The sequence below is a fragment of the Pseudonaja textilis genome, chromosome 3 (assembly GCF_049901715.1).
Source record: "Pseudonaja textilis isolate UNSWEBS1 chromosome 3, rPseTex1.2, whole genome shotgun sequence".
Classification (NCBI taxonomy): Eukaryota; Metazoa; Chordata; class Lepidosauria; order Squamata; family Elapidae; genus Pseudonaja; species Pseudonaja textilis.
Window position 1 is genome coordinate 150,184,974 of NC_141992.1, and position 25,693 is coordinate 150,210,666.

At 34.5% G+C, this 25,693-nt stretch overlaps 1 protein-coding gene across 1 annotated transcript in view; it reads left to right on the plus strand.

Moving 5' to 3' along the window:
- The window catches only part of PIEZO2 (piezo type mechanosensitive ion channel component 2), a 195,077-nt gene that overhangs the window by 125,447 nt on the left and 43,937 nt on the right, over positions 1 to 25,693 (plus strand). The window contains exons 11-22 of the mRNA XM_087931054.1: positions 1,537 to 1,675; positions 2,235 to 2,383; positions 4,035 to 4,271; positions 6,402 to 6,525; positions 7,025 to 7,314; positions 7,709 to 7,857; positions 9,987 to 10,160; positions 19,744 to 20,003; positions 21,248 to 21,408; positions 22,043 to 22,219; positions 22,672 to 22,788; positions 23,918 to 24,118. Of these exons, the coding sequence (XP_087787180.1) occupies positions 1,537 to 1,675; positions 2,235 to 2,383; positions 4,035 to 4,271; positions 6,402 to 6,525; positions 7,025 to 7,314; positions 7,709 to 7,857; positions 9,987 to 10,160; positions 19,744 to 20,003; positions 21,248 to 21,408; positions 22,043 to 22,219; positions 22,672 to 22,788; positions 23,918 to 24,118 (2,178 nt within the window). The remainder of the gene's footprint in view (positions 1 to 1,536; positions 1,676 to 2,234; positions 2,384 to 4,034; positions 4,272 to 6,401; positions 6,526 to 7,024; positions 7,315 to 7,708; positions 7,858 to 9,986; positions 10,161 to 19,743; positions 20,004 to 21,247; positions 21,409 to 22,042; positions 22,220 to 22,671; positions 22,789 to 23,917; positions 24,119 to 25,693) is intronic.

The following is a 25,693-nucleotide window of genomic DNA, read 5'->3' on the forward strand; positions in this document are numbered from 1 at the left end:
CCCTGTGCTCTTCACAGATTAAAGCAACTTCACACTGAGCACATGTGACAGACATGACAGGGTCTGGAGACACCATGGAGAACGTTCTGCTGCCTGCAACTTTCTCCAGCCGGTTTGGCAGTGGGTCTGTAATGGCATGGGGTGCCATTTCTTTAGGGGGCCGCACAGCCCTCCATGTGTTCGCCAGAGGTAGCCTGACTGCCATTAGGTACCGAGATAAGATCCTCAGACTCCTTGTGAGACCATATGCTGGTGCGGTTGGCCCTGGGTTCCTCCTAATGCATGACAATGCTAGACCTCATGTGGCTGGAATGTGTCAATAGTTCCTGCAAGACAAAGGCATTGATGCTATGACCTGGCTCGCCTGTTCCCCAGACCTGAGTCCAATTGAGCACATCTGGGACATAATGTCTCGCTCCATCCACCAATGCCACATTGCACTACAGACTGTCCAGGAGTTGGGTGATGCTTTAGTCCAGGTGTAGGAGGAGATCCCTCAGGAGGCCATCCGCCACCTCATCAGGAGCATGCCCAGGCATTGTAGGGAGGTCATACAGGCATGTGGAGGCCACACACACTACTGAGCCTCATTTTGACTTGTTTTAAGGACATTACATCAAAGTTGGATCAGCCTGTAGTGTTTTTTTCCACTTTAATTTTGAGTGTAACTCCAAATCCAGACCTCCATGGGTTGCTAAATTTGATTTCCAGTGATAATTTTTGTGTGATTTTGTTGTCAGCACATTCAACTATGTAATGAACAAAGTATTTAATAAGAATATTTCATTCATTCAGATCTAGGATGTCTTATTTTTGTGTTCCCTTTATTTTTTTGAGCAGTGTATATTCCAGTATCCTGTTTCCTTAAAGTAGTCAGATATGTATGGAAAACTACAGGTGGGACATTATGGTAATAACGACCTGTATTTGGAACTATTGTGATTTTGGAAGTGATGCACAAGGCCTAAAGAATGGCCTTGAAGGACAATGCCATTATAGAGGCGATGATCAGATAAGTGTATCTTGTCCATTCCAAGAAACTAACTTGAGAAAATGCTTCAGATTTATCCTCCCTAATTCACACAATTTAAAGCTGGTCTAATAAAAGTAACTTTGGGCCTTTATGACATTAGTTTCTTAGTCTGGTCTGGTTTCTAAAGCTGATAGGTATACTAGAACTATTATTATATACCATGTAAGAAACACAGAAAAATATTTTATTGTTGTATACCAAATTGCTATTGACATTTTGGACAGTGAGCAAAATTATTTGAAAATAGAGTTCATCCAATTAAAATTGAAGATACCTCTATATAAGTATTCTTTAAGAAGCAATTAATTTGGGTATTAGATGTTTGTATGTGTAAGCATTATTTAATCTTCTGAATATCTGAGTGTGTCCTATTTTGTATTTAATCTATATGGTTGAGAAAGAAAATGAAAGCAGCCCTGAATTTATATCAAAAAAAGTAGTAGAAGTGATTGCTTTCCCATGTTGCCTGTTTTCAAAGGATTCCTCTGATCCTCATTCAACAGGTCCTGCTTGTGACGCTGAATGGTACACCTGTTGATTTTCAAAGCATACACCCTTTGCGCCCTATAGAAAATGGACCTGCCAAGACAGATTTGTACTCAAGACCACAATACAAGTGGGATCCCTCAGCTAACGATCTAGGTAGTCATCAAAATGTGAGAATAAATGGTTGTATGGTTTAATTGTTTAGATGTAAATTCATCTACTTTTTTCATTTTACTGAGGGAGGATAGGGGCCATCCTATAAATCACCTATATTTTGGCATCCCAATCCATACCTTCCTATGGTGTCTGCAATTAACTTGGGGCCTGTTGGGGTGTGTATCTTGCTGGAGAAGTTACTATAATGATAATGTTACTATAAGTTACTATAATGATAACGTGTACTCTTTCCATCTTTAAGTAGATTGGCAGAATACTACTAGCAAAAATGTAGCGGACCTTTGTTTAATAGTGATCTAAATATTCTAGAAGGTTAGGTCCTTTGGCTTTCCTGGTGTCCAACAACCTTGCTTAGGCTACACAGATCTGATTATATATCCACAGCCGCCACGTCATCATTGTGCAAGATATTTGTGGATTACTGCCATATTCTGTCATTTTGCTTATAGGTTTTAATTATCAGATTACCTAAATTGCTTTCTGAAGCTATATTACATACACATTCTTTGCAATTCATACAGTACTTTTTATTTCCCAGAAAAGAAAGAAGAAGTGGAAGAGGAAGGAGAGGAGGAGGAAGAAGAAGAAAATTCAGAGGAAGAAGAAAGCTCCAAAGTTCATGCAATGGTTACAGTTTTCCATTTTATCATGAAACAGAGTTATGTCTGTGCTTTGATCGCCATGATGGTAGGTTGTATTGTCTATTGGTTCTTGGTCCATCTTGAAATTGAGACAATGCTGTGATCCAGGATATATTTTATAATTAGTGATATTGTTTAAATTTGTTCTTTCTGATCTTTATCACTGCAAGTCTGCTTGAATTAATGAAAGAGCATCTTCACATTACATTTTGATCTTGAAACTTCAAATTTATAAAGCACAGGATTGGGGACTGGAGCCTGCGATAATATATGGTATTTTATGTAATTTACAATTTTTATTGTACTCAGTTCTGCTTAGTGTGTAGGTAGTAAGTAATGCATTAAAAATTATCTTCAGTTTTTGGAGCATTATCTTGCTGATACAGGGGAGAGACAGACAGAGAGTCCTGATATCATTTATTTAGTTTCTTTCCACTGGATTGCAAAAAATAAGGCAAATTAAACAGAATCATCATTTCTAAATCATCCACTATATTTTGTTTTGGTCAGAATAACGATATAAAGTTGAAGAAGGATTCAGATCAACTGGAACAATTCAGAAAATTGGCAGTTTAGGCCAATCAACTAAACTAAAAGTTCAGTCCTGACAGACTGAAAGAGCTGAACTTGGGTAGCGATCATTCTGGATTCCATTGTACTGTTGCTTCCTCTCTGGTACTATTACACTAATAACTAGAGCATACAAAACATTTGCTAGACCAATACTCGAATGCAGCTCATCAGTCTAGAACCCACATTACGTATCTGATATTAACACAGTTGAGAAAGTCCAGAAATATTTCACAAGAAGAGTTCTCCACTCCTCTACTTGTTTCATGCCACCAGGCTTGAAATTCTAGACCTAGAAAATCTAGAACTACGCCACCTTCAGTCCGATCTAAGTATAGTATATAAAATCATATATTGCAATGCCCTACCTGTCAATGAATACTTCAGCTTCAACCATAACAACACAAGAGCAAACAATAGATACAAACTTAAGGTTAATTGCACCAAACTTGATTATAAATACGACTTCAGCAACAGAGTGGTCAATATCTGGAATACTCTACCTGACTCTATGGTTTCTTCCCCAAACCCCCAAAACTTTACCCTTAAACTGTCTACTATTGACCTCACCCCTTTCCTAAGAGCTCTGTAGGGAGCGTGCATAAGCGCACCAACGTGCCTACCGTCCCTGTCCTATTGTTTCTTTTTTTTTTCTTGTATGCATCCATGTATTCATAACTATGTTTTTATTTATACCTATTATCTTTTAAGCAATTGACAAAAATAAATACATAAAAATAAAATAAATAAAAACAAAGGGGAAAAAAAATACCTGAAACGATGTCACCTAGATAAAGGTCAGAAATGGTTGTCTCTTGTTTCAGATTGCAGGACAAGTTTCAGGAAGCATGTTTCCTGAAACATGCCGAATGTAGACCATACTTAGCAATCAGAGTGGCGGAATCAATGACCTACAAATGTGGTTGGCTTCCATTCATTGGAAGTAATTCCATAGAGAATAGGAGTCCATCTGTTTTGAAATCTTTAATTTATATTCCTGCCGGGAGCAAAGTTCTGAACTTATGGCCTGAAGTGCCCCTTCCTATTCTGTGATTCTAAAGTTCAAATACATTGAATGTTGAACTGATGAGATTATACAGTATTTATTTCTTTTTCTTTCCTTCAAGGCCTGGAGTATTACTTACCACAGTTGGTTAACATTTGTATTATTGATATGGTCTTGCATACTTTGGATGCTTCGTGACCGTAGGAAATATGCAATGATAAGTTCACCTTTTATGGTGGCTTATGGAAACTTATTATTAACATTTCAATATATATGGAGTTTTGAGATGAATGATAGTGAACTTCCTCAAGTTTCTGGATTTCTAGAACGGAAAGCACCTCCTGAATTAGGATCAAAGGTAATAATTGCACACAAACCTGAATTTATATTAGTGGTGAATAATCTCTAGATTTCTCAAAAGTACAACATGATAGCTGTGATTAGTATCTGAAAATATATACCTAAAATACTTTTTATATTTTATTTTGACTGTAACAAATGTCTTTTGGTATTTAAGGAACAGCTTTAGGAACACAAGTTAGTTGGGTCTATTAATAATTTTTCCTAGATGAAAAAAACTTTCTTCATAGATTCCTAAAATAATTTATAGTTATTGTTGCTATTTCTCCTGCCTTGTGCTAGGTCATTCTTGTCCTTTTATTTTCTGCTGGACACTCCTTAATTAATAATTAAAGTTAAAATGAATAAAACATATTACAGATGACCCAGATATTCTGTTGGATATGCCTGAAATGAATTTCTATCAAAGGATTAAACGTTTAGAATCTAACTATCAATTTTATCATTCACACACACATACACACACACACACACACACATACACACACACACAGTTGTGTTCATAAGTTTACATACCCTGGCAGAATCTATGATTTCTTGGCCACTTGGCAGAGAATATGAATGATAACAAACTTTTCTTTCACTCATGGTTAGTGCATGGCTGAAGTCATTTATTATCAATCAAGTGTGTTATCAATCAACTGAGAACCGAAACTACTTCAAGAGGGCTTTTGCTTGAAGTGCAGGGAGACAACAGGCTTCAGTGGAACCCTGGCAAGACCAAATGGCTTTGAGTAGATGGAGCTTCAAGATCTGAGACTTATAACTAGTTTAGATCTGGATGGAGTTGCACTACTCCAGATACACCCTGACTATGACTTGGGAGTTCTCGAAGAGCAGGTGGCAGTTGCAGCTAGGAGAGCCTTTGCACAGTTTTTTGCACATTGTGTGCCATGATGGCCTTTCCTGGATCAGCAGCCCCTGTGCTCAGTCATTTCAGCCCTGATCATCTGGACTACTGCAATGTGTACTCTACATAGGGCTACCCTGGAACTGCATTTGGAAGCTTCAACTGATGCAGAATACAGCAATGCCAGAAGTTCTTGGGGCCTCTAGGGTGGCCCATGCTACACCACTGCTTCATAAGCTGCACTGGCTGTTGGTTTGCTCCTGGGTGCAATTCAATGTGTTGATTATTAGCTTTAAAGCATGGCATAACATGGCATGGGTCCAGGTTACTTGAGGAACCACCTCAACACTGGGATTGGCCCACCCCACCTCAGCAGAGGAGACAAGTGATAAATCCCGTGAATCAAGGAACTGTGTCTGGTGGGATACTGGAGAAAGGCCCTCTCTGCTGTGGCTCCTGACCTTTGAAAGATCTTACTCCTACCCTTCTGACTTCCCTGAAAGCCCTGAAGACTTGGCTCTGCCATATGGCTTGGGGCCCCCAATGGGGAGAATCACAGAGGTGATTGAGGAATTAATAGGCAATCCCCCCTCCCCCCTCTGCATTCTGCTCCCTTCTTCCCCATCTTTTAACAATAATTATATTTTTGATTGTAATTTCCATTTTTATGGAAATATTTAACGTTTATGCTTTTAATGCTTGTAATGCCGTAAGCTACCCAGACTTGCTTGAAAACAAGATGGGCAGCAAATAAATTTAATAAATAATACATAAATAAAATTGAGGAAAGAAAGCCAAAAAAAGTAACGTGTTAAGATGAGTACTTAGCCAATCCCTAAATTTATACTTAATTTATAATTTATTAATTTATAAACCAGGCTGCAAGCCAAAGCACAATAAGGTGTATGATAAGCCTCTTTGGTTCTAATGATCATTTAGGCCTTTCCATTGTGTATGACAACATTTCCCAAATTTTGGCCTTCCAGATACATTAGCACCGGCTAAAATGTTTTCAACATTTGTAATCCAGTATATATTTGGAAATCAATGTTATGTCATATACTGTGATATATATTCATGTATAGCTGATGAAAAGCCAGGGATACTTTTTGAGGACATTAATAATATTTCTATGACTTAATTCAGGGTTAAGATTGATTGCTGATATATAGAAGAAGTTTGCAGTATCATTCAATTTATCGCCATACTGTGGCTCATGGAAATTCAATAACTTATTCAATAGTGTGTCTCTTCTTTGGTTTCAATTTCTGCTGACAGATATTTTTTGGACTTACTTTTTGGCTGCTGTTGAGACAACATCTCACTGAGCGGAAGTCTTTGCAATTAAATGAAACTGTTTTGTCAGAGGTCAAAATTGGAGAGGAAGAGAGTGAAGAAAAAGGTGAATACGCATTTCAAGGTAGTATTATGATATTGATGTCAATAGAGAAGTACACAATGAGCAAGGAAATACTTCCCTTAGGTTTCAACTACTGTATGTAAGTACTTATAAGTCTAGTAGGGAAAAATTAAGAATTAACTAAATTAAGAATTAGTTTTACTCGGCTTCTGATTTTTTTTCAATCAATTTAAGTTTTGTACAGTGTTAACTTGCCATAAAAAGGTGGCATTAAAATTTGTACCCAGATTTTCAAGATGTGACATGAAGAATCTATGTCCTTTCCTTATTTCATCTTTTCTTACTAAATTGTGTATTCATGCATTTGTATATTGATTTTTATTTTTTTAATTGGATATACTGCGTTGTTGACTAATGTGATGTCCCTATGTTTTATCTTATCAGCCAATGTGACCAGTGCAGTTGAACTTTTTATCAATAATTATAACATTGTAAAATAACTTCATGTCATCTATTCTAATGTTACATTTTACATTTACAGATGATGAATCCCAAAAAGAAGAAGAAGAATCCTCCAAAGAAGAAGAGAAAGAGGAAGAAGAAGGGGGGGAATTAGAGGAGAAGGAAGAAGAAGAGGAGGAGGAGGAAGAAGAAGAGGAAGAAGAAGATGATGTAATGAAAGTCCTAGGGAACATGGTGATGGCGATGTTTGTTAAGTACTGGATTTATGTCTGCGGAGGAATGTTCTTCTTTGTCAGCTTTGAGGGAAAAATTGTCATGTACAAAATCATCTATATGATGCTCTTCTTGTTTTGCGTAGTCCTCTATCAGGTAAGTAGTAAAAATTCTGGTTTTTAAAGAACATTGCCATTCTATTTCTTTCTCTTTTTTATTTTTTATTAAATATGTTGTTTGTACAAAGCATAAGGAGTCATTAGATTAAAAATGATTGAAAGGACAAAATTAATCAATCCTGTAAACATACATAAAACCATAAACAAGTGTGAGTCAAATCAAAATCAAGATGAGTTTTTGACAGGGCAAGACGAAGATGAAAGCAGAAAGAGAATAAGACTACCAACAACAATTAAGTTCAGCTTAATGTAGCTTGGAATTTAAATGTATCAAACAACCTTAGAAAAATTTCTCAAATGGTGATAACTGAATTGTGAAAAATGACTGTAAGTGATGAACATTATGTGAGACTTAATTTCTTATTTGCTAGGTCCACTACGACTGGTGGAGACGAATTCTGAAATACTTTTGGATGTCAGTTGTGGTTTACACTATGTTAGTGCTTGTTTTCATTTACACATATCAGTTTAAAGCATTCCCTGACTTGTGGAAAAACATGACAAATATGAATGATGATCAGTAAGTATTATTTATTATTCCATTTTTCAAAATGCAGTTTATTTGGATGATGTATTATGAAACACTAATATTACTCTAGATTCCCGATGTTTTATAAGTGATCATACTTAGGAAATACCTTTCTTTTAGGAGAAACAAATATTCAGCTTCTTTTTTAAAAATCAGTCCACATACCTTGTCCTATCTCTTCAACTTTTAACCAAAACCTTTATTTTTTTTCACGTACCTTCAATTTTAACTCAATCCCTTCAGAAATCAAATATGAGACCATTGGGAGGCCAATAATTGAAGAAGTTATGTTCATTCTAGAAAGCATTCCAAGCTAAATTAAAGAAATTAATTGTGCATGGTTTGTGCACCATATGCATAGTTTTCAAGTGTCAAACCTTCTGACTTAGCATGTATTTTTGTTAGTTCAAGTAATACATGGCATGTTCTTCACGCTTTCATCAAAATAATAAAAGCAGCATTGTACAGCATTATACACTTAAGCCATAAGACCGACCCTTAAATTTGATGTTACAGTATGAATTCAAAATCAGAAAGGTTTGTATCATAATAATGTGATACTGCTTCTAAGATTCTCACCCTTAACTTTCCCTTCAGATGTTGCTAAATTCACACATTAAAAACATCTATTGCATTGCAGTATGAATAATCCTTGGCTTATATCCATTTGTTTAATGATTATTCCAAGTTATGACAGTATTAAAAGGGAGATCGTCCTCAAAGTTATGATTGTCACACACATATACGTGCCCCACAGTCACATGATCACAATTTGGGCTCTTGGAAACTGGCTTACATTCATGATGGTTGCAATGTCTTCTAGTCAATTTGCTACTTTCTTAGCTGTCTTCTGATAAACAAAGTCAATGAGGGAAGCCATATTCACTTAATGACCAGATGATTCATTTTAAAACTGCCTGATTCACTCAATGACCATGGTTAAACTGGTTGTAAATTAAGATCTAATCATATGATGACTCACTTAGCAATGAAAATTCCAGGCCCTATTATGACTGTAAATTGATGCCTATCTGTATGTCTTTGATCAGATTTCATGCTTTTACTTCTGCAGTTGCCATTCTTCCCTATCTCTTGTTCTGTAGTCAAACATGTTGGGTGAAAAAAATTGCCACTATAGTTTTGTGGAAAACAAAGACTTTTCCACTAATTTCTGTTTTGGAACAAGAGGTCACAGGATTTCTTTATAACAAAGCTGTTTAGTGAAAAAATATTTTTCAGTCAACCTTTGTTCACTTATAAGTGAATTTTGATATAGCCACAAAAGAAAAAGATGAACAAGAAACTTATGAGCCTTATAAACTAAAAGACCAGAACTATTTCCAAAGTTTCACAGTGTTGTTGGATTCAGAGAGTTCTGCTGAGGTTGTATTCAGTGAAGGTATCGTTCAATGTGCAGCCTAGCCATTATACTGAACAAGACAGTTGCAGTCTTAGATTGGCAGAATGCACATGCTTATTTTTGTGAGCTTGAAACAATCAGCAGCCATTTTTTATTTTTCCTAAGACTTTTAATATATTATGAATCTAATATTTTTAGGTCTTTAAATTTAATTTATTTTTATTTATTTATTTTGCTTACAATATAATAGAAATAAGAATAAACATATGTTTAAATACAGGAAATAGGAACTAATAATTGGGAACAAAAAGGCAATTCATCTGCTGTCTTTTCAACATTATTTGAGTAATGTTCATTTGTTTCTGTTTTTTGCATGTTACTTTGTATTATAATTCTGAATTCATTTTTTCACATTGTAAGCTCCAAGATAAAATCTTGGTGCTGTACCAGGTCAATATTGGGTAATGTTCTGCCATGGAATACAGCTAAATTTAGATTTTTAGGTTAAGGAATAGATAAAGAACATTCACAACTATTTTTAGAAGCATTTCTTGCAAGTCTTTTCTGGATCCATCTCTGGATCCCATCGGAATAGCTATTACTATTTTGTTGTTTTTTTATAATTTTCAAAACTGCTTACTGTTTGTAAAAATAAAAATGTTTTAACTTTTCTTTGTGCTTTCTGACAAGTCTAAAAGATTGTGAAGGTTTTTTACGTGTTATGAAATATAGCTCTAATTTGAATTATTTTATGTTTCAGGCTAAAGGATCTTGGCTTAGAACAGTATTCTATAGCAGAATTATTTACTCGCATTTTTATCCCAACGTCCTTTCTCTTGGTATGCATATTGCACTTGCATTACTTCCATGATCGATTCCTCCAACTCACAGATTTAAAAGCCATAGTCAGCAAACAAGACAGTGCTATTTACAGGTAAACAAAACAGAAAATTTTCCTTCATTTTATTGCCCCCAAGGTTTGAATTGTGGGGTTGGTTCGTTGATTAAATTGTCTCTATCACTCTGGATTTTGAAGAAAAAGAGTATAATTAGAGAAAGATGGCCTATTCTCTGTGACTGAATAATAAATACCACTTAGAATTCTCGTGATCTATAAACCTTCACTGCAACCACAAAAATGCTATTTTGGTCTGAATTCTTTATATGTGGTTTTCCCAGCAGTAGACAAAATTTAATGAGATTTATTCCCTACAAAATATATTCAGTGTTACTGCATTCGTCATAATTTGAGGAGGAACTTGGTTATATATACTGACCATTAACATTCTTTTAACATAGAATCAAAGAGTTGGGGGGGGTCTTCTAGTTATTTTATATCATCCTGGTCAAATGGTTGTTCAATCTATTTTTGAAAACTTTCAATGATTTAACATTGTATTATTTTAGTTAAACATTTTATCCTAACAAGTTTTTCAGAAATAAAATTTTAAATACAAATGCAAGAGACAAAGAAATGCACCTTGTTCCCTACAGTCAAAATAGGTCGTGTTGATGCTTATTATGGTTCTCCTACAGAGAGAAGAAAATGTCATAAGACTCAGATTTGGAAACCTCTGTGAAACTAATCTATCAGGGATAATGATATTGTATCACAAAAGAGTCACTGCTATATTCTTATCTGATTCTATGTAGGGATGCTCTTTAAGGACAAAAGCCAACTTAGAAAATTTAAAAAAATAGCTGCTTTCAGAGAAGTGAAATAAGGGCAGAATAATATATTATTTAAATTTCTACCCCAAAAGAATTATGAATAACTGCATCAAAACTTAACAAAAGATTGATGAGACTATATGCCTTCCCATGCCCCCAAATGATGTAATTTATAAGAGACCACTATGTTTTTGGGAATTAAAAGCACAAACAAAAATCTATATTAAAAATTAGAAAATATAGATCAATTAAATTATTTGCATCTCCAGTCTCCTATGCAGGTGTCTACAAGTAGATTGTAAGTTACAATAAATCATAATATAAACTCTACTCCTTTAGTACTTGGAAATGACATGGTGAGGCAAGAACAAAAGGATATACTTCTCAGCATGACATCATGAGGAATATATAATTTTGGTGTCAGCGTAGTTAGGAAGAGACAGGTGGAATGGTGTGTGTTCATTTATTTTTCTTTTCTTTACAAATGGTATAGGAAATTATTTGATGTTTTGCATTTTGTATTTATCTTTTTAATGTTTAATAAAGTTTTTTTATAAAAATATTTGAAATATTAAACATTCAAATGTGAAAAAAATCAAAACTGATCACCCAAGGAAATTGCTTTGACGGCTTAACTTTTCAAATGAGTAACTGCTATTTGTTTTCCACTATATTTGTTGAACTGAATTGAGGAAGCTATCTCTTCTGATAAACTTTTCATCTTTAGTGGACAAATGACTGAAAGTATAATTGATAATTCTCTGTGGGGAATATCTGTAACTATTGTTAAAAAGATATAGATGATATATAGATATAGATGTATAAATGTAGATATTTATCCCATCTTTTGTATATCTTGGGCAATTTAAGGTAGCAACCATGCCTAATACTCCTTTATCCCCCTATTTCTCCATAATAACAAACCTCTGGGGTAAGTTGGGTGATCGAGTGTTACTGGCCTAAAGTCAGCTGGCTTCCATACCTAAAGTAGGACTAGAACTCAGTTTCCTAGTTTCTAACCCAACACTATAACCACCATACCACATTGGCTCTCATATATGTATATTATTGTACGTATATTATTTCATTTTATCTACTAACTTCCACATTTAATATATGGGAACAGAAAAACAAGCCAAATAAGAGAGACAACAAGATGGAACAATTCATGTACTTTCCTCCTTCTAGTTTCTAGCAGTGAAAAAAAAGTCATGGACAAATAAACGTTTACATGTTCTTCTTTCTGCAGGGGTTGTGATGTTTTTTCAATATGCATACTACATCATTGCGGCTTTTTTCCTTGTGTGCTTCCTGAGAAAAATATCTATCTTTAATCCTGTTTAACGGTATTCTTCTCTTTCTCTTTCTCTAATTTTTCTGCTGCCACCTTATGCATTCTCACACTTTCATCTGTTACCAAAGCCATGCCAAAGTCAATGGTCGTGTTTATCTTATAATAAATAGGTGGGTATTTTAATTATTCCTTTTTTAACCTAAAAATATAGTGTTTATTTAGTTGTACATTCAATCTTTAAAATAAAAACAATAAGCCTATTCATGATACTTAGATAACATAATGGTATTCAAATGACACAACTTCCCAGTACTACAATTCTTTTGTTAATATAGTGGAATCTTAATAGTCTACTTTTAAAAGCTAAAAATATTGGTTCATTTTAAAGCTGAGCAGAATTTAGTAAATGTTTAGCCTCTTTAAATTAATTAGACATAAAGATTTCCTCTGGAAACATGCTGGTACCAATATATTGCCATGCATGTGCATACATTTGTGATTTTAATTTTTAAATCAACTACATTCTAAGTGTTTGGAGTTCAGGTATTTGGGCTTTAATGTATGTTTATGACATTCCCTTTGCTTTAATTGAAGCTTTTTAAAAAAAATGACTTGCAATTGATACATTCAGTTTTATTTTATTTTCTACTGGATGTTAAGCCATTGTTCTATCAAGTAAATAGTAAGTTGGGATATATAAAGAAGAAAAGGAAACATGAAGATACTAACATATTAAAATAATTTCAAAAAATAGATTCCACAGCAGAGATATCTGCAAGCTGTGATAAAAAGAATCAAGATTGTGGCAACAGTGCAAACCCAATGCACAAAGAATAAGAGAGAATAAGGGACCTTGGAGGTCTTTCAGTTCAAACCCCTGCTCAAGCAGGAAACCCTATAACATTTCAGAAAAATAGTTGTTCAATCTCTTCTTAAAAGCCTCCAATGTTAGAGCAACCACAACTTCTGAAGTCAAGTGATTCCACTGATTAATTATTCTAATAATTAATTAAATTCTAATAATAATTAACTTCTGCAAAAAGCAGAAGTTGATAGTCACTCTATTGTGACTACCAATTTAAAGCTTTTGACACTTCTATTCCAGAATATATAGCAATATGAAAGTTATATTATGAATGCCTTATTATTTACCATGTTATATAACCACAGTGTGGTTTTAGTAGTAGATTATGCAAATATCTGAAGGTTAGTAAGTAGAAAAAAGTTGAAGTGAAGTAAGTAATCCCATGTATTCTAAAAAGCTACAATTCAGAGCATCTAGAAGGTAACCCAAAAATGTATCCAGGAACAACTGAGGTAGCAGAATGGCTAAACCTATTGCCAAATGATCAGCTATTGGGTTCTTGGTGTTTTCCAAGTTTGGTTATTTTCCTGTAGATGTTTTGTTATCAGGCTAGATAGCATTATTGGTGCATACGAGAGTCAAGTTTGGTCGAGTGTCTTGCCCTACCAAGGAAATTGTTGACATTCTAGACCAGGGGTCTTAGGGCTTAAATCTGGCCTGCAGGGCTGGCCTGGAAATAGTAAATGACTGGCCTGCAGTGCCTCTGGCAGTATGGCCCCCCACACCCCATTTTGGCCGGCAGGGTACTGTGGGAAGCGTCAGTCCCGTCTCCCCCCTGGCTGGCGCGTGGAGGAGAACCACAATGCTGATCTGTCTCTCAAAGAAATCCAGTTTGTCATCCTTGTTCTAGACCAAGACAACTCTTGGGAAAATCCTGGATATTCGGTATTCACACAGATCAGTCATCCACAGACATATAAAGATAAATCTCATCTAATATCATTTAAAAGATGCAACCAAAAGTCAAGGAAGGAAACAAATAGCTCATAGCATATTCTCCCTGGCCAGCAACACCCAAATAGGCAGAAAACAGCACCAGATAATGACCAAGGAAGAAACAATATGCTAATCAAGCAACCATTAAGGAAGAAACCACACGTCAATCAAGACTGCCAAGGCAAGCCAGCATATATAAACAGCCAGCAAACTCCACTCCTCCATGCACTTTCAATCTTGCTTAACCTGGTAATGAAATGTCTTCAGGAAAATAACTAAGTTCAGAAAATACTAAATGCCCACAGTTCAATGTTGAACTATCTATGTATTAATCTACCTATTCTCTATTATCAGCTATTATTGTAATACTGTTCTGCTCTTTTTAAAGTCTTGATAGCTTTCAGTTTCCATCTGTTGCAATGACTGTTCATCAGGAACTAGGCTCAAATATTTATTCCTTGAATAGACTTGATACTCTTCAGTGCCTCCCTATAATTGAACTTTTCTCTTTCTGTTTTTTGCATCTGTATCACAATTTTCTATATCTGCATTTTGAGGGGTTCTGCACAGCATAATATTGATTATGGCTGGCTGGCTGCTGTAACTCTAAAGTTGGCAATGATGACTGTAGCTTCTTACTAATGACTGTTCTGTTTGGGCCTTTACTGAAGCACTCTTATGGCTGGCTTATTATGATACCTGTTTATATTCAATGTGATTGAGGCTGTGCATCTTCATAGTAAAGTAAGAACGCATTAAAAATCTGGCTGGATTCTAGTGGAAAATATGGCTAAGAAATAGAGCAGTGCAAGAGAAATATTCAGAACTGATTCAGTTCTGATGCATCTTAAATAGCATCTTGATGCATCTTGCTCATGTTGGATCTTTTTGGTTTTTCACACACATTCTTCTTTGCTTGCATCATGCTATTCTAGGATTCAGGAATAGGTGATGGGCAATGTAAACCTAGAGAAAAATTGTTTGTAAAATGTTTGTTTTCATAAATTATTTTTATTCTTGTTCAAATGTTGCATATGTTATATTCAAAATATAACTAACCTGGACTAACAAGTTGACTTGTCAACTTGACTTACAACCATTCATTTAGTGATAGTTCAAAGTTACAACAGCACTGAAACAAGTGACGTGACTGTTTTTCACAGTTGACTGTTGCAGCATCCCCAAGGTTACATGATCAAAATTCAGACACTTAGCAACTGGTTCATATTTGCAACCTTCTAATAAGCAAAGGAAATCGGGAAACCAGATTCACTTAACCATAAATTTGGTTTCCCCATTTACTTTGTTGTCAGAAAAGGCTCATTGTGGTTGTAAGTTGAGGACTACCTGTACAACAAAACTGCAGTATGTCAAACTTACCCTAACAATGGAGAACACTTTTAGGAGGACTGTTCAGTTAAGCATACCCCTCTGAATATTATCTTGGTTTGTAAAAGTTGCCTCTTGGTCATCTCTAGTCTCCTTTTTTTCTCTCCTTTTTTTTTTACTCTTTGAAGAATTTATTAATGTGCAAAATAAACTTTCTCAATTACTTTTTCTTACATCAGTTTTTGAAAAAACAAGGTATATTTTAGTTGCTATTTTCTTCTTCACTTATTGATCAGCAGGATTTTTTTAATGTTCCCAAATTAAGACAAAGTATGGTATTTCTTTGCAGTGTTTCCCACTTTCTACTGAATATTTGTTCACTTAGTTCATAATGTGTCTTGATTTATTTTTTGGAGTAATAAAAAACATCTTCCGGTTCATGCATTTAGTGAATTATTTGAACATGTTCATAGATGTTTGAATTGTAAATAGCTTGATTTTTCTAAAGTTTGATTTCTTCCTCTTTAGCGTGACCCACCAGCATTCAAAAAGATAACTAATAGATGAGTGTGAGGGATCATGAAACAGATACCCAGGCTGCATCTGTCCAATTATGAAAATTAACTTGGACATATCTAGTCCATTCTAAAGTAAAATTTGTGGGCTTCACTAACTTCTATGTGAAATGAAGTAATGTTTTCATTATTGTAGGTGATTAGCAAGCTGTATAAATAGCCTTTCAGATATTTATATAATGGTGGAGTCATCTGAGTAGAAATAAGTTGGACCCTAAAAATTAAAGTCTTTTGTTTGTAACTATAAACAAATGCTATCAATCTAAAAGAAAGATATTTATGTTTAAAGTTCACTTACTTCTCTGAGCCATAAAAGTGGATTAACATGTTTTGAAAACTATAATTCCATTGCAAATTTGGCATTATTCATTTTTCAGTAACTTTTCAGAAATTATTTTCCCAATCTTATTAATTTTATTTTCATTCTGAATTCATGAGCAATGATGCAGCAATACTAATAAATCACATTTTAATGGACCAACTGGGGGAGTAGGTGTCCATTAAATAAGAAACTATTTTATGGCAGTAGTTATCTGTGTAATTTTTATAGATTACCAGTACATCATTTCAATCAATAGTTCTTGTCATATCAAATAATCACACAAATTATGTACATTATATATACATTTAATCAATCATATCAGAAATTCATTGTTTCAATATTCCTAAATTAACTTTCACTTACTGTTTTCCTATAGCAACATATCAATTAGGAAGACATATTAAGACATTTTTATAGTGACAAAAATGTAACTTTCAGTTCAACACATGGTTTTAAAAATGAAAACTTGGCAAAGAAAACTATCTAACCTAGACAAGCATATGCGACATAGAGTCTGGAGGTAGAAGTCAGGCAGATAGATGAAGCCTATGGCTCATGGATAAGGAGTTTGTTCCTATCATAAAATAAGAGCAGCCAAATTCTGAGATAGGCAAGAGAAGAAATAACTGGTTTGCAAATGACTGTTTGTTAACTGAGTTAAAACAGAAAACAGAAAATCTTCATGGGTATAATTCTGGCATAACACCATCTCCTCTATTGTTTGTTCATTGTCTTTATACGGGAATACCATCAGCTGTGATGACCAGATATGACATTGAAAAAAGGATACTGTTTTGTTCTGACCAAGGCTTCCTAAGACAGCAACAATCACGTGCTGTTCCCAAAAACCTTTTTTATTATTATTTCAATGGCTGTGAATTATATGCATTCACAGCCTGTAATGAGTCCCAAACAGTTTATGAATAGTCCAATAGTTCTGCCACAGTCTTTTGGGATAGGGCTGATAAGAACCCACCTTTATCTCCCTTGAAATGCTGCCAATGACTAAATTGCCAATTAGCTGTACAAGGCAAAATGGAGCACAAAGTCAACACGGAGCTTCAGAGTTTAAACTGACCAGAATGAACAAAGTTGCTTCCTGAAAAGGCTCCTGTCCCTTTGCTCCTCCTTTATGTCTTATGGGAGGGGCTAATCATCTCCAAGCCTTATTCCCAAGTTGCCCCTTTTGTCTTAACTGTTCTTGCCTTCTGGCAGCTCTGCGCAAGCACGTACTGGAAACAGGCTCCCCCTGTTCCTCTGCCTAGATTCTGAAGGCTCCAGAGTCAGCACAGAACTCTCAGATGGCCCTGGCCCCATCTCTGTGTCGGACGCAGATTCCTCATCGAAGTTCTCCCCAGACTCCAGGACTGGCCCATGTTCCTCCCCACTGTCCTACTCTGCTGGCCACCAATGGGCAACAATATGTTTTTATTAAGTTTAAACATCAGCCACTAGGTGGATTGACTTTAGGATTTTTAGGATTTCAAAATTTGGGCTTTGGGAGGAGGATTAGGCTCAGAGTACAAACTGATATGAAATTCAGTGGTTAGTGCTACTTTTTGACTTTGACTCATCCAAGTCAACATTGACAATATGGCTATGATTAAAAATGAGCATCACAATCACTTATTAGAATTAATAATAGCTGTAGTTGTGTAAGATATACTGGATCAGTACCAAAGCCTTAGAATAATATATACATGAATATATTTTGGGTTCTATATGTATGAATGATACCTCTTAAAACAAGATATTTGCATCATATTTTATTCATTATGGCTATGATTCTTCATACATAGAAAGAAATAACAATGAAATCAATTAATTTATTTCAGTATAATGGGATCATCAAAGTATAACCTTCAGGGACCTTAACAGTATCAATAGAGGGGGGGAAACCCCGACCAACTTAGTGACTGAGGATCCTTTGTAAAATTTTGTTCTGGTTCATAATTATTTGATTCTTGCTTTTTTAAATAACACCTTTAAATAACTACAACAGATGGCCATTTTTTTCACCAAAACATTCATGTAGACTATCCATTCCCACTGGATATTCATTTAGATAATATTTGAGCCAGGAACCATTGTTATTGGTTTGTTTGTTTATTTGCTAGCCAATAATTGATAGACTCTCAATATCTCCATTCCTATCAATTACACATAAGCTTCCAGACTTTAACATTGTTTTCATTGAAAACCATTTTGAGAATTTGGGATGGCCAGCAATTTATCCCTGCATAACTATTAATGTTATCCAATTATTTGCCTGAGTCTGCATGCGCTGTAATGTAATGGCATATTTATTCCTTTGATGCAGTCCAGTCCTTTCAAGAATTTGTAGCACTTAGTTTTCTACTAGACAATGTCTAGTAAATCTTGTAATTGTAGACATGGAGTGAAGGCTTTAAATCTAGGCAAACATATTTAATGTTAGACAATTTATGTTAGTGCTAAATAAGAAGTTTCACTCTCCAGTGCCAATGTTTTACAAAGAGAAACTAGTGCTGCATCCTGAGAGTTTTGCTTATCATAGATAAATAACAGTGATATGTTTTTCTGAGTTTCATATAACCTTGATACTGTACAATCTGTTTTGAAAAAAAACAATGCAAATAATGTAACTTGATAAAATAAAATCAAAATTCTAGAATACATATTTTAATCATTTCAATTTTTTCATTGATATAAACAATGTACATTGTATCTTGTATATTTATACTGAACTTAGCTACATAATTCTTGAAAGCATAACTGGAATAATATGGATAATTCATAGCATGTCATATATTAACCTCTTCCAAAAGTGTTCATAGAATTTTTGCTTTTCTGTGCTTTTCCTCAGTTAGAAAAAATATGCCAATGAATCTAAAGAAGAATCAACTCATATTATAAATAATTAGAAATATAAATATATATTTAGGATATGATTTATTTAAATTGGGAGGATTCATACTTTCATATTCATACATAGAAAGAGTAATTTAAATTTCTGAAATTCTGTACTTTTTAGTTTTGCTATGAGCAAATCCATTATGTTAAGACAATATGTTTTTGAAAGCTGCCACAGATGGGTAATGCTAATGAGTCATATAGCATCATGTCTTATCTCTGATCTTCCTCTTCTCGTTTCCTTTTTTCTTTCTGTTTCAATTATTTGAGCAGCATCAAGAAAAAATTACCAATCCATCAAAATGAGTAAGTCCCCATGTGAAGTCATGAAATGCTTGCTGTTACATGTCATTTCATGCTTCTACAACTTAAACTTTGACCAATTTTTCCCCTTTGTGGGGAAATGTCAAGTTTAGGTGACAATATCACTGATTACTGATGTGAATATTAGCATCAAAATAACAAATGATTGCTACTGTGGTGCAATCCATGTGGCGTTTTCATTTTTTGAACAGTGTGTGACTCATATATTCATGCATTTCCAGTTTGTTTTAATTTACAAGGTAACTAAATTTAGTGTTTTCAGAATTACAGCTGTTCAGTTTGTTGACATGACCATTTCTGTACCAATAGACTGGTGCATCAAGATGAAAGCTTGCCTGATCTCACAATGATGAATTTGAATGCCAACACTGAACAGGAAGAGGACAAAATGTTTCAAGATCAAGAAAAAATGCTGCAGGAAGAAAATATAGTGGAAAGAAGAAAAAGTGAAAATGAAGTAGATGATAATGAAAAAAAGGACGAAGAATTGGATGAAGAAGGTGAAGGTGAAGATGAGGATGAAGATGAAGATGAAGATGAGGATGAATCGGAGATAGGAGGAATATCAGGTAGATTTATGGATGGGTGATCAATTTTATTTTACTATTTGGATGATTAGCATGGAATAAATGTAGACATTTCTGACAGCATTTTGTATCATCAAATTTTCTTCATATATTACATTTTTATGTATATATATATATATATATATATATATATATATATATACACACATAAAAATGTAAAAATTATATTCAGTAATGAATTAATACAGGTAATGAAGTGCATATTGGATTGGGGTGTATGATATTGGAGTGCAACAATGTGGGTAAATGTTACAGAAATTATAAAACGTAGTACAGTTATATTGTTAATAGTGACTAAATTAAAGAAATTGTTTGCTTATTTGGTGTGTGTGTGTGTGTGTGTGTGTGTGTGTGTGTGTAAGACAGAGAGGAAGAAAGGGAGAAATGTTGCATTGAATAGCTCTTCATTTTTGTGGGGAATAAATGTGTTTGATGATAGAAGTGGCCTGGTTTCAGTGGTATCATGATCACATATGACAAACAAAAATTAAAAAGTTTATTTGTTTCTACTAGTCAAAGAATGCAACAATATTTGTCACTATGGCAAAGGTTTTCTGATATCTTACAATAATGTTTTGTACTGTTAATATTATAGTAGTGTTTTCATTAGTGAATGTAGATTGTTTTATAATTTCTATTTCTTATGCAAATTATAAGATAGGTTTGTCTCAAAGGTACTTTTCCAAAAGGCAACTGGACTTTCTTGTTTTTTCCCTTGAAAACATTTCAGCAACTAGATGACTGCAAAGTGTATAAATCTTTTCAATCTGCAAAGTGTATAAAATCAATCTTTCCCCACCATTCAGTTAGAACTGAAGACGCTTTTTGGATGAAAAACAAAATGATTTCAAGAAAAAAACCAAGAAAGTCCAATTGCCTTTTAGAAAAGAACCTTTGGGAAAATCATGACCTGAATGACTGAGAACCTCTATAGACATTAGATAGATTTGTTTTATTAGCTTGTATTTTAGGGTTTTTTTTACTTTTAAACTTTTACTTTAAGATAAAGATTGTCTTATTAATTGGATAAGCATAAAAATAAAATTTTAAAAATAAAAAAGCTTAGTTGATCTAATACTTTTTTTTACTTTAAGAAGAAATGTGTCTATGTGTGTAGAAAATTTTTATATGTACATATAAAAAAGTGTATTTCCAGCTGAAAATAACAGTAGCTGTTTTTTCACAGCAGTGGAAAAGTGTTTCACTGCATCTTATTTGTCTTTTAGATTTAAAGAATAAATGGCATTTGGTAATTGACCGTCTAACTGTACTTTTCTTGAAGTTTCTGGAATGCTTTCATAAGCTTCAAGTTTTTGTATGGTGGCTTTTGGAACTACACATAATCAAAATTGTGTCATCATATATTATATGGGTAACAGTAAAAGAGGCAAGTATATAATGGATAGTCCACTTTCTCTTGCAGTATCAGTATTACAGTAGAATATAAATCGCTTTATCTTGAACATATGAATCTGAGGTTTTACATCACTCATCTGAGACTAAAGCTTTCTGCTATTATCAAGCTGCTAGCGTAAAAGAATACCCTTGAAAAATATGTAACTGAAAATGAGCTCTGTTAGGCTTCCATAGTTTAACAATATACAGTATTTCTTTTGAGTTTGAATTTGAAAACAAGTGAACTTTTTAAAATTATAATTTATGTATTTTGTTTTTAAATTTGAATCCTTCCTGGCTATCAATTGTATAAAATATAATCCTTGTCCATTAGAGAAGCCCTTGTAAATATATAGAATGTAAAAGGTATGCATCGTAAAATTTGTACTATATATTTTGAAGATTTGGTTGCACATTGAAGTTTTGTTCAGTAACTGTCCATCCATTGAACTGTTTTAGTGCACCCCGCATCTTTTTTTCATTTGGCTGAGTTTAATTCCAAATGAAACCAAGAAAATTAATCTTTCCATGTTTTTCATTTTTTTCAGTAATAAATAAATACATGAGGTAATAGAGTAAAGAATTCTCCAATTTGTCATTTAATCTTTTCTGTTTTGTTTTCCTAGGTTTCTCTCATTAACTATGTGTTTGTAATTGCCTGGGCTTTTGCTTTACCGTATTCTCAGTTCCGTCCATTGGCATCCGGTGTCTGCACAGTTTGGACCTGTGTGATTATTATCTGTAAAATGTTGTACCAGCTTGAATCTATTAACGTTGCATCATTTTCTATCAGCTGTCCAATGGTATGTTTCATTTCATTTTAAAAAATTAATTAATTAAATGTTTTTTTTAACTAGAGGGACTTATGAATTAGAATAGGACAAAATGATTCAGAAATTATCCAAGTAGTTTTCCCCCAAATCAGGAAAATATTATGGTAGCATACTTTTGTTTTCTTTTTTCCAACCCTGTTGAGATGTTAGTTGCTTTATGTTTTTTTTTAAATAAGTAAATAGCGGATACGGTATTTTTTTTCTTGGAAGGGATCTCTTTTCCTTTTGGATCTGCCTTAACCAGAATAGGGAGGAATTCTTTGTTGCTTATAAAGTATCTGAAAGAGAGTTTATAAAGCATTTACACATTTATAAAGTTAATGAGAAACTATTGAATTATTTAGCTATAGATGCAATGTTAGCTTTATTATGACATATACTGGCTGAAGAAATCAGAACTAATGTTGGTGTTTTTATTTTAGCCTAATACTACTGAAAATCAGGAAAACCTGAATGAATCACTTCTCTACAAAAAACCCATTGATCCAACTGAGTGGGTTGGATTAAGAAAGTCCTATCCATTGCTTGTGTACTTGAGGGTAATTATAATCTGTTTTCTATTCAACATTTTCAGTTCTTGCAGTCTTCTAGTAGAATTGGCTCAGTATTATATAATCCTTAGAGATGGTTTCTTTGGAATCTTTCCTCAAAGATTATGAAGGTATAGGATGAAAAAGGAAATTATAATAATGAAGCATAGCTTTGGTTCATGAAATGAAAAAGTGGTGGTCTATTTTAAGCATTTCCACCCATCCTTTCAATACTTATAGAAAAATAACTGCTTTTTAAAATGTATTTGCACAGCTTGTTTAAAGAAATAATACACTTAAAATTAACCATAATTTCATTTTTTGTTAATAAACAGTATACCTAATAAACAGTGATTTAATTTAAATTGCAATACACTAATTTTTAGTATTAGTTTATGTGAATAATTTATGTGTCTTTCCAATTACTAATAAATTATGCAAGATTCTTACAGGGTTTTTTAAAAAATAGGTGCTGCAAATTGGTTCTACACCTTTGTTATATTTTGTTATTTCTGTATCAAAACTAAGCCAGAGTTAGAAATGAGTGGGCAATCCAGGTTTCTTTCATGAAAATCTCACTACCTCATTCTGTAAACTTTAGCATAATGTTAAGTCATGCTTAGAGCTGCACAGCTTCCACCACAGGCTATTTCCTTCTTCCTCATAACCTATCAGAACGAAGTTGATTTGCCTGTCTGATCCACTCCCCTATTTGTGGCTTTGGGTATCTAACAGATATTCATATGCTGTAAAATAACCCATATATAACCACAAATGGGATTGGGCATTTTTAGAATAAATGTGTTATCAATTAGCATTTTGTTCCTCCAGTGCTCAACTAGTAGCACTGAAAAACAAATTTCAGTTGCTGCTTTTCAGTTTTGTGTAGAAAAGTCCTAAGATTGGATTTTTTTTTAATAAATGTTAATAAGCAAAGGCTATTAACAAAGGCAAATGTAGTGGTTGTATACATTTTAAACCCATTGTCTTTATAATTAATAGAAACATAAGAAAAGTGTTTAACTATTATGTAACAATCCACATTAAGTGAGTGTAAATAATTTAGGAGTTTTGCTGTAAGTAGTAGAATCAAGGCTATTCCTGGATTTGAAATATTTACAGTTTCCTTCTCTTACAGAATAATTTGCTGATGCTGGCAATTCTGGCCTTTGAAGTTACTGTTTACCGACACCAAGAATACTACCGATGTCATAATAACCTCACTGCTCCAGAAACCAAAACTATTTTTCATGATATTACCAGATTACATTTGGATGATGGCATAGTTAATTGCCTTAAGTATTTTGTAAACTACTTCTTCTACAAATTTGGTTTGGAGGTAAATTTACCAGAATGGTTATAGCATTACTGATAGTTCTTATTTGATGACCACAGTTGGGACTGACAACTCAGTCACCAAGTGAAAAATCTGGCCAAATAGGTTAAATATATAATGAAAAATACTCTCAGCCACAATCAACTTAAAGAAAGACCATTTGAAATTTTTCTGTGGATGCTAGTGTTTTTCCTAGGGAGAGAATTTCATAACTGAAGGAGAACATAGAAAATCATTTTTCTTTGGATGTTATACAGCTTCTTGGTCTTTCTCAGAACGCTTCTAGATGCTGCTTAGCTGTTGTGGGTGGGTATGATACAAAAATGCTGTTTTAACCCCCCTTGAATATGCCACCATTGCAGGAAGTGTAGTCTTTAAGAAAGGACTGTTAGCAACAAAAAGAAAAGGAAATCATATTTGAGGTTCTTGGAAGAGGCTTAGGATATGTAATCTTCATTTTGCAAACATGTTTATAATATATCAAGATATTGCCAGGGGTGGGATTCTTCCGGTTCAGACTGGTTCGGGTGAACCGGATATTAAAGATAAAGCTGGTTCGCCGAACCGGTATTTCAACCGACTGACTGGCCCCACCCCTCCCAGGAGTCTCCACACGACCCATTTTTGATGGAGGTAAGTGCAGCGTCTGCACGGAAGCTCTGGAAAGGAAAAAACAGGCTTTCTGGAAATCCAGAAACGGGCCTGTTTCTGGCTTCCAGAGGGCCTCCAGAATTCAGGGGAGGCCACTTTCGCCCTCCAAGAAGCCCAGGGAGGCATCTGGACCCCTGGGAAGGTGAAAAATGGCCTTCCTGGAAAAACTAGAAGTCGCAAAATGGTCCTGTTTCCAGCTTCCAGAAGGCCTCCAGAGCCTGGGGGAGGCCGTTTTCACCCTACCAGAGGCACGGGGGAGGCTTCTGGACCCCTGGGAGGGTGAAAATGGCCTCCCCTGGCCTCTGGAGGCACACCAGAAACCAGAAACAGGAAGTTTCTGTAGGCCCCACCCACCATGGCCATGTCCATCTGGCAACTGGGCAGCGAACCAGTTGCTGGGATTTTTGAAACCCGCCCCTGGGCATTGCCAAATATTTGACACTAAAAGATGCTTATAGGTCTTTACCACGTGCCCCTGTGGGGCATTCTGATCATTGCATGATTCACCTTGTACCTGTCTACAGACAAAGACTTAAAACCACAAAACCAACAATTAAATCAGTGAGGACTTGAATTGAGGAGGCAAAGCTAAAGCTACAGGCTTGCCTTGATTGCACTGATTGGAATGTTTTCGAAGATACCTCTGCAGACCTAGATGAGCTCACAGATACTGTAACATCACTTGTCAACTTTTGTGAAGACCTATGTGTACCGACTAGGAACCTGCGAATAGTAATAATAAACCTTGGTTCAGTGCTAAACTTAAGCAGCTACGTATTCCAAAGAGGAAGCCTACAGAAAAGGTGACAGAATGCTGTACAATCAGGCCAGAAACATATTAACAGGAGAGATCAAAGCAGCAAAAAGAAGCTACTGTGAAAAGTTAAGGAATCAGTTCCCAACAAATGAACCAGCAAAAATGGAAAA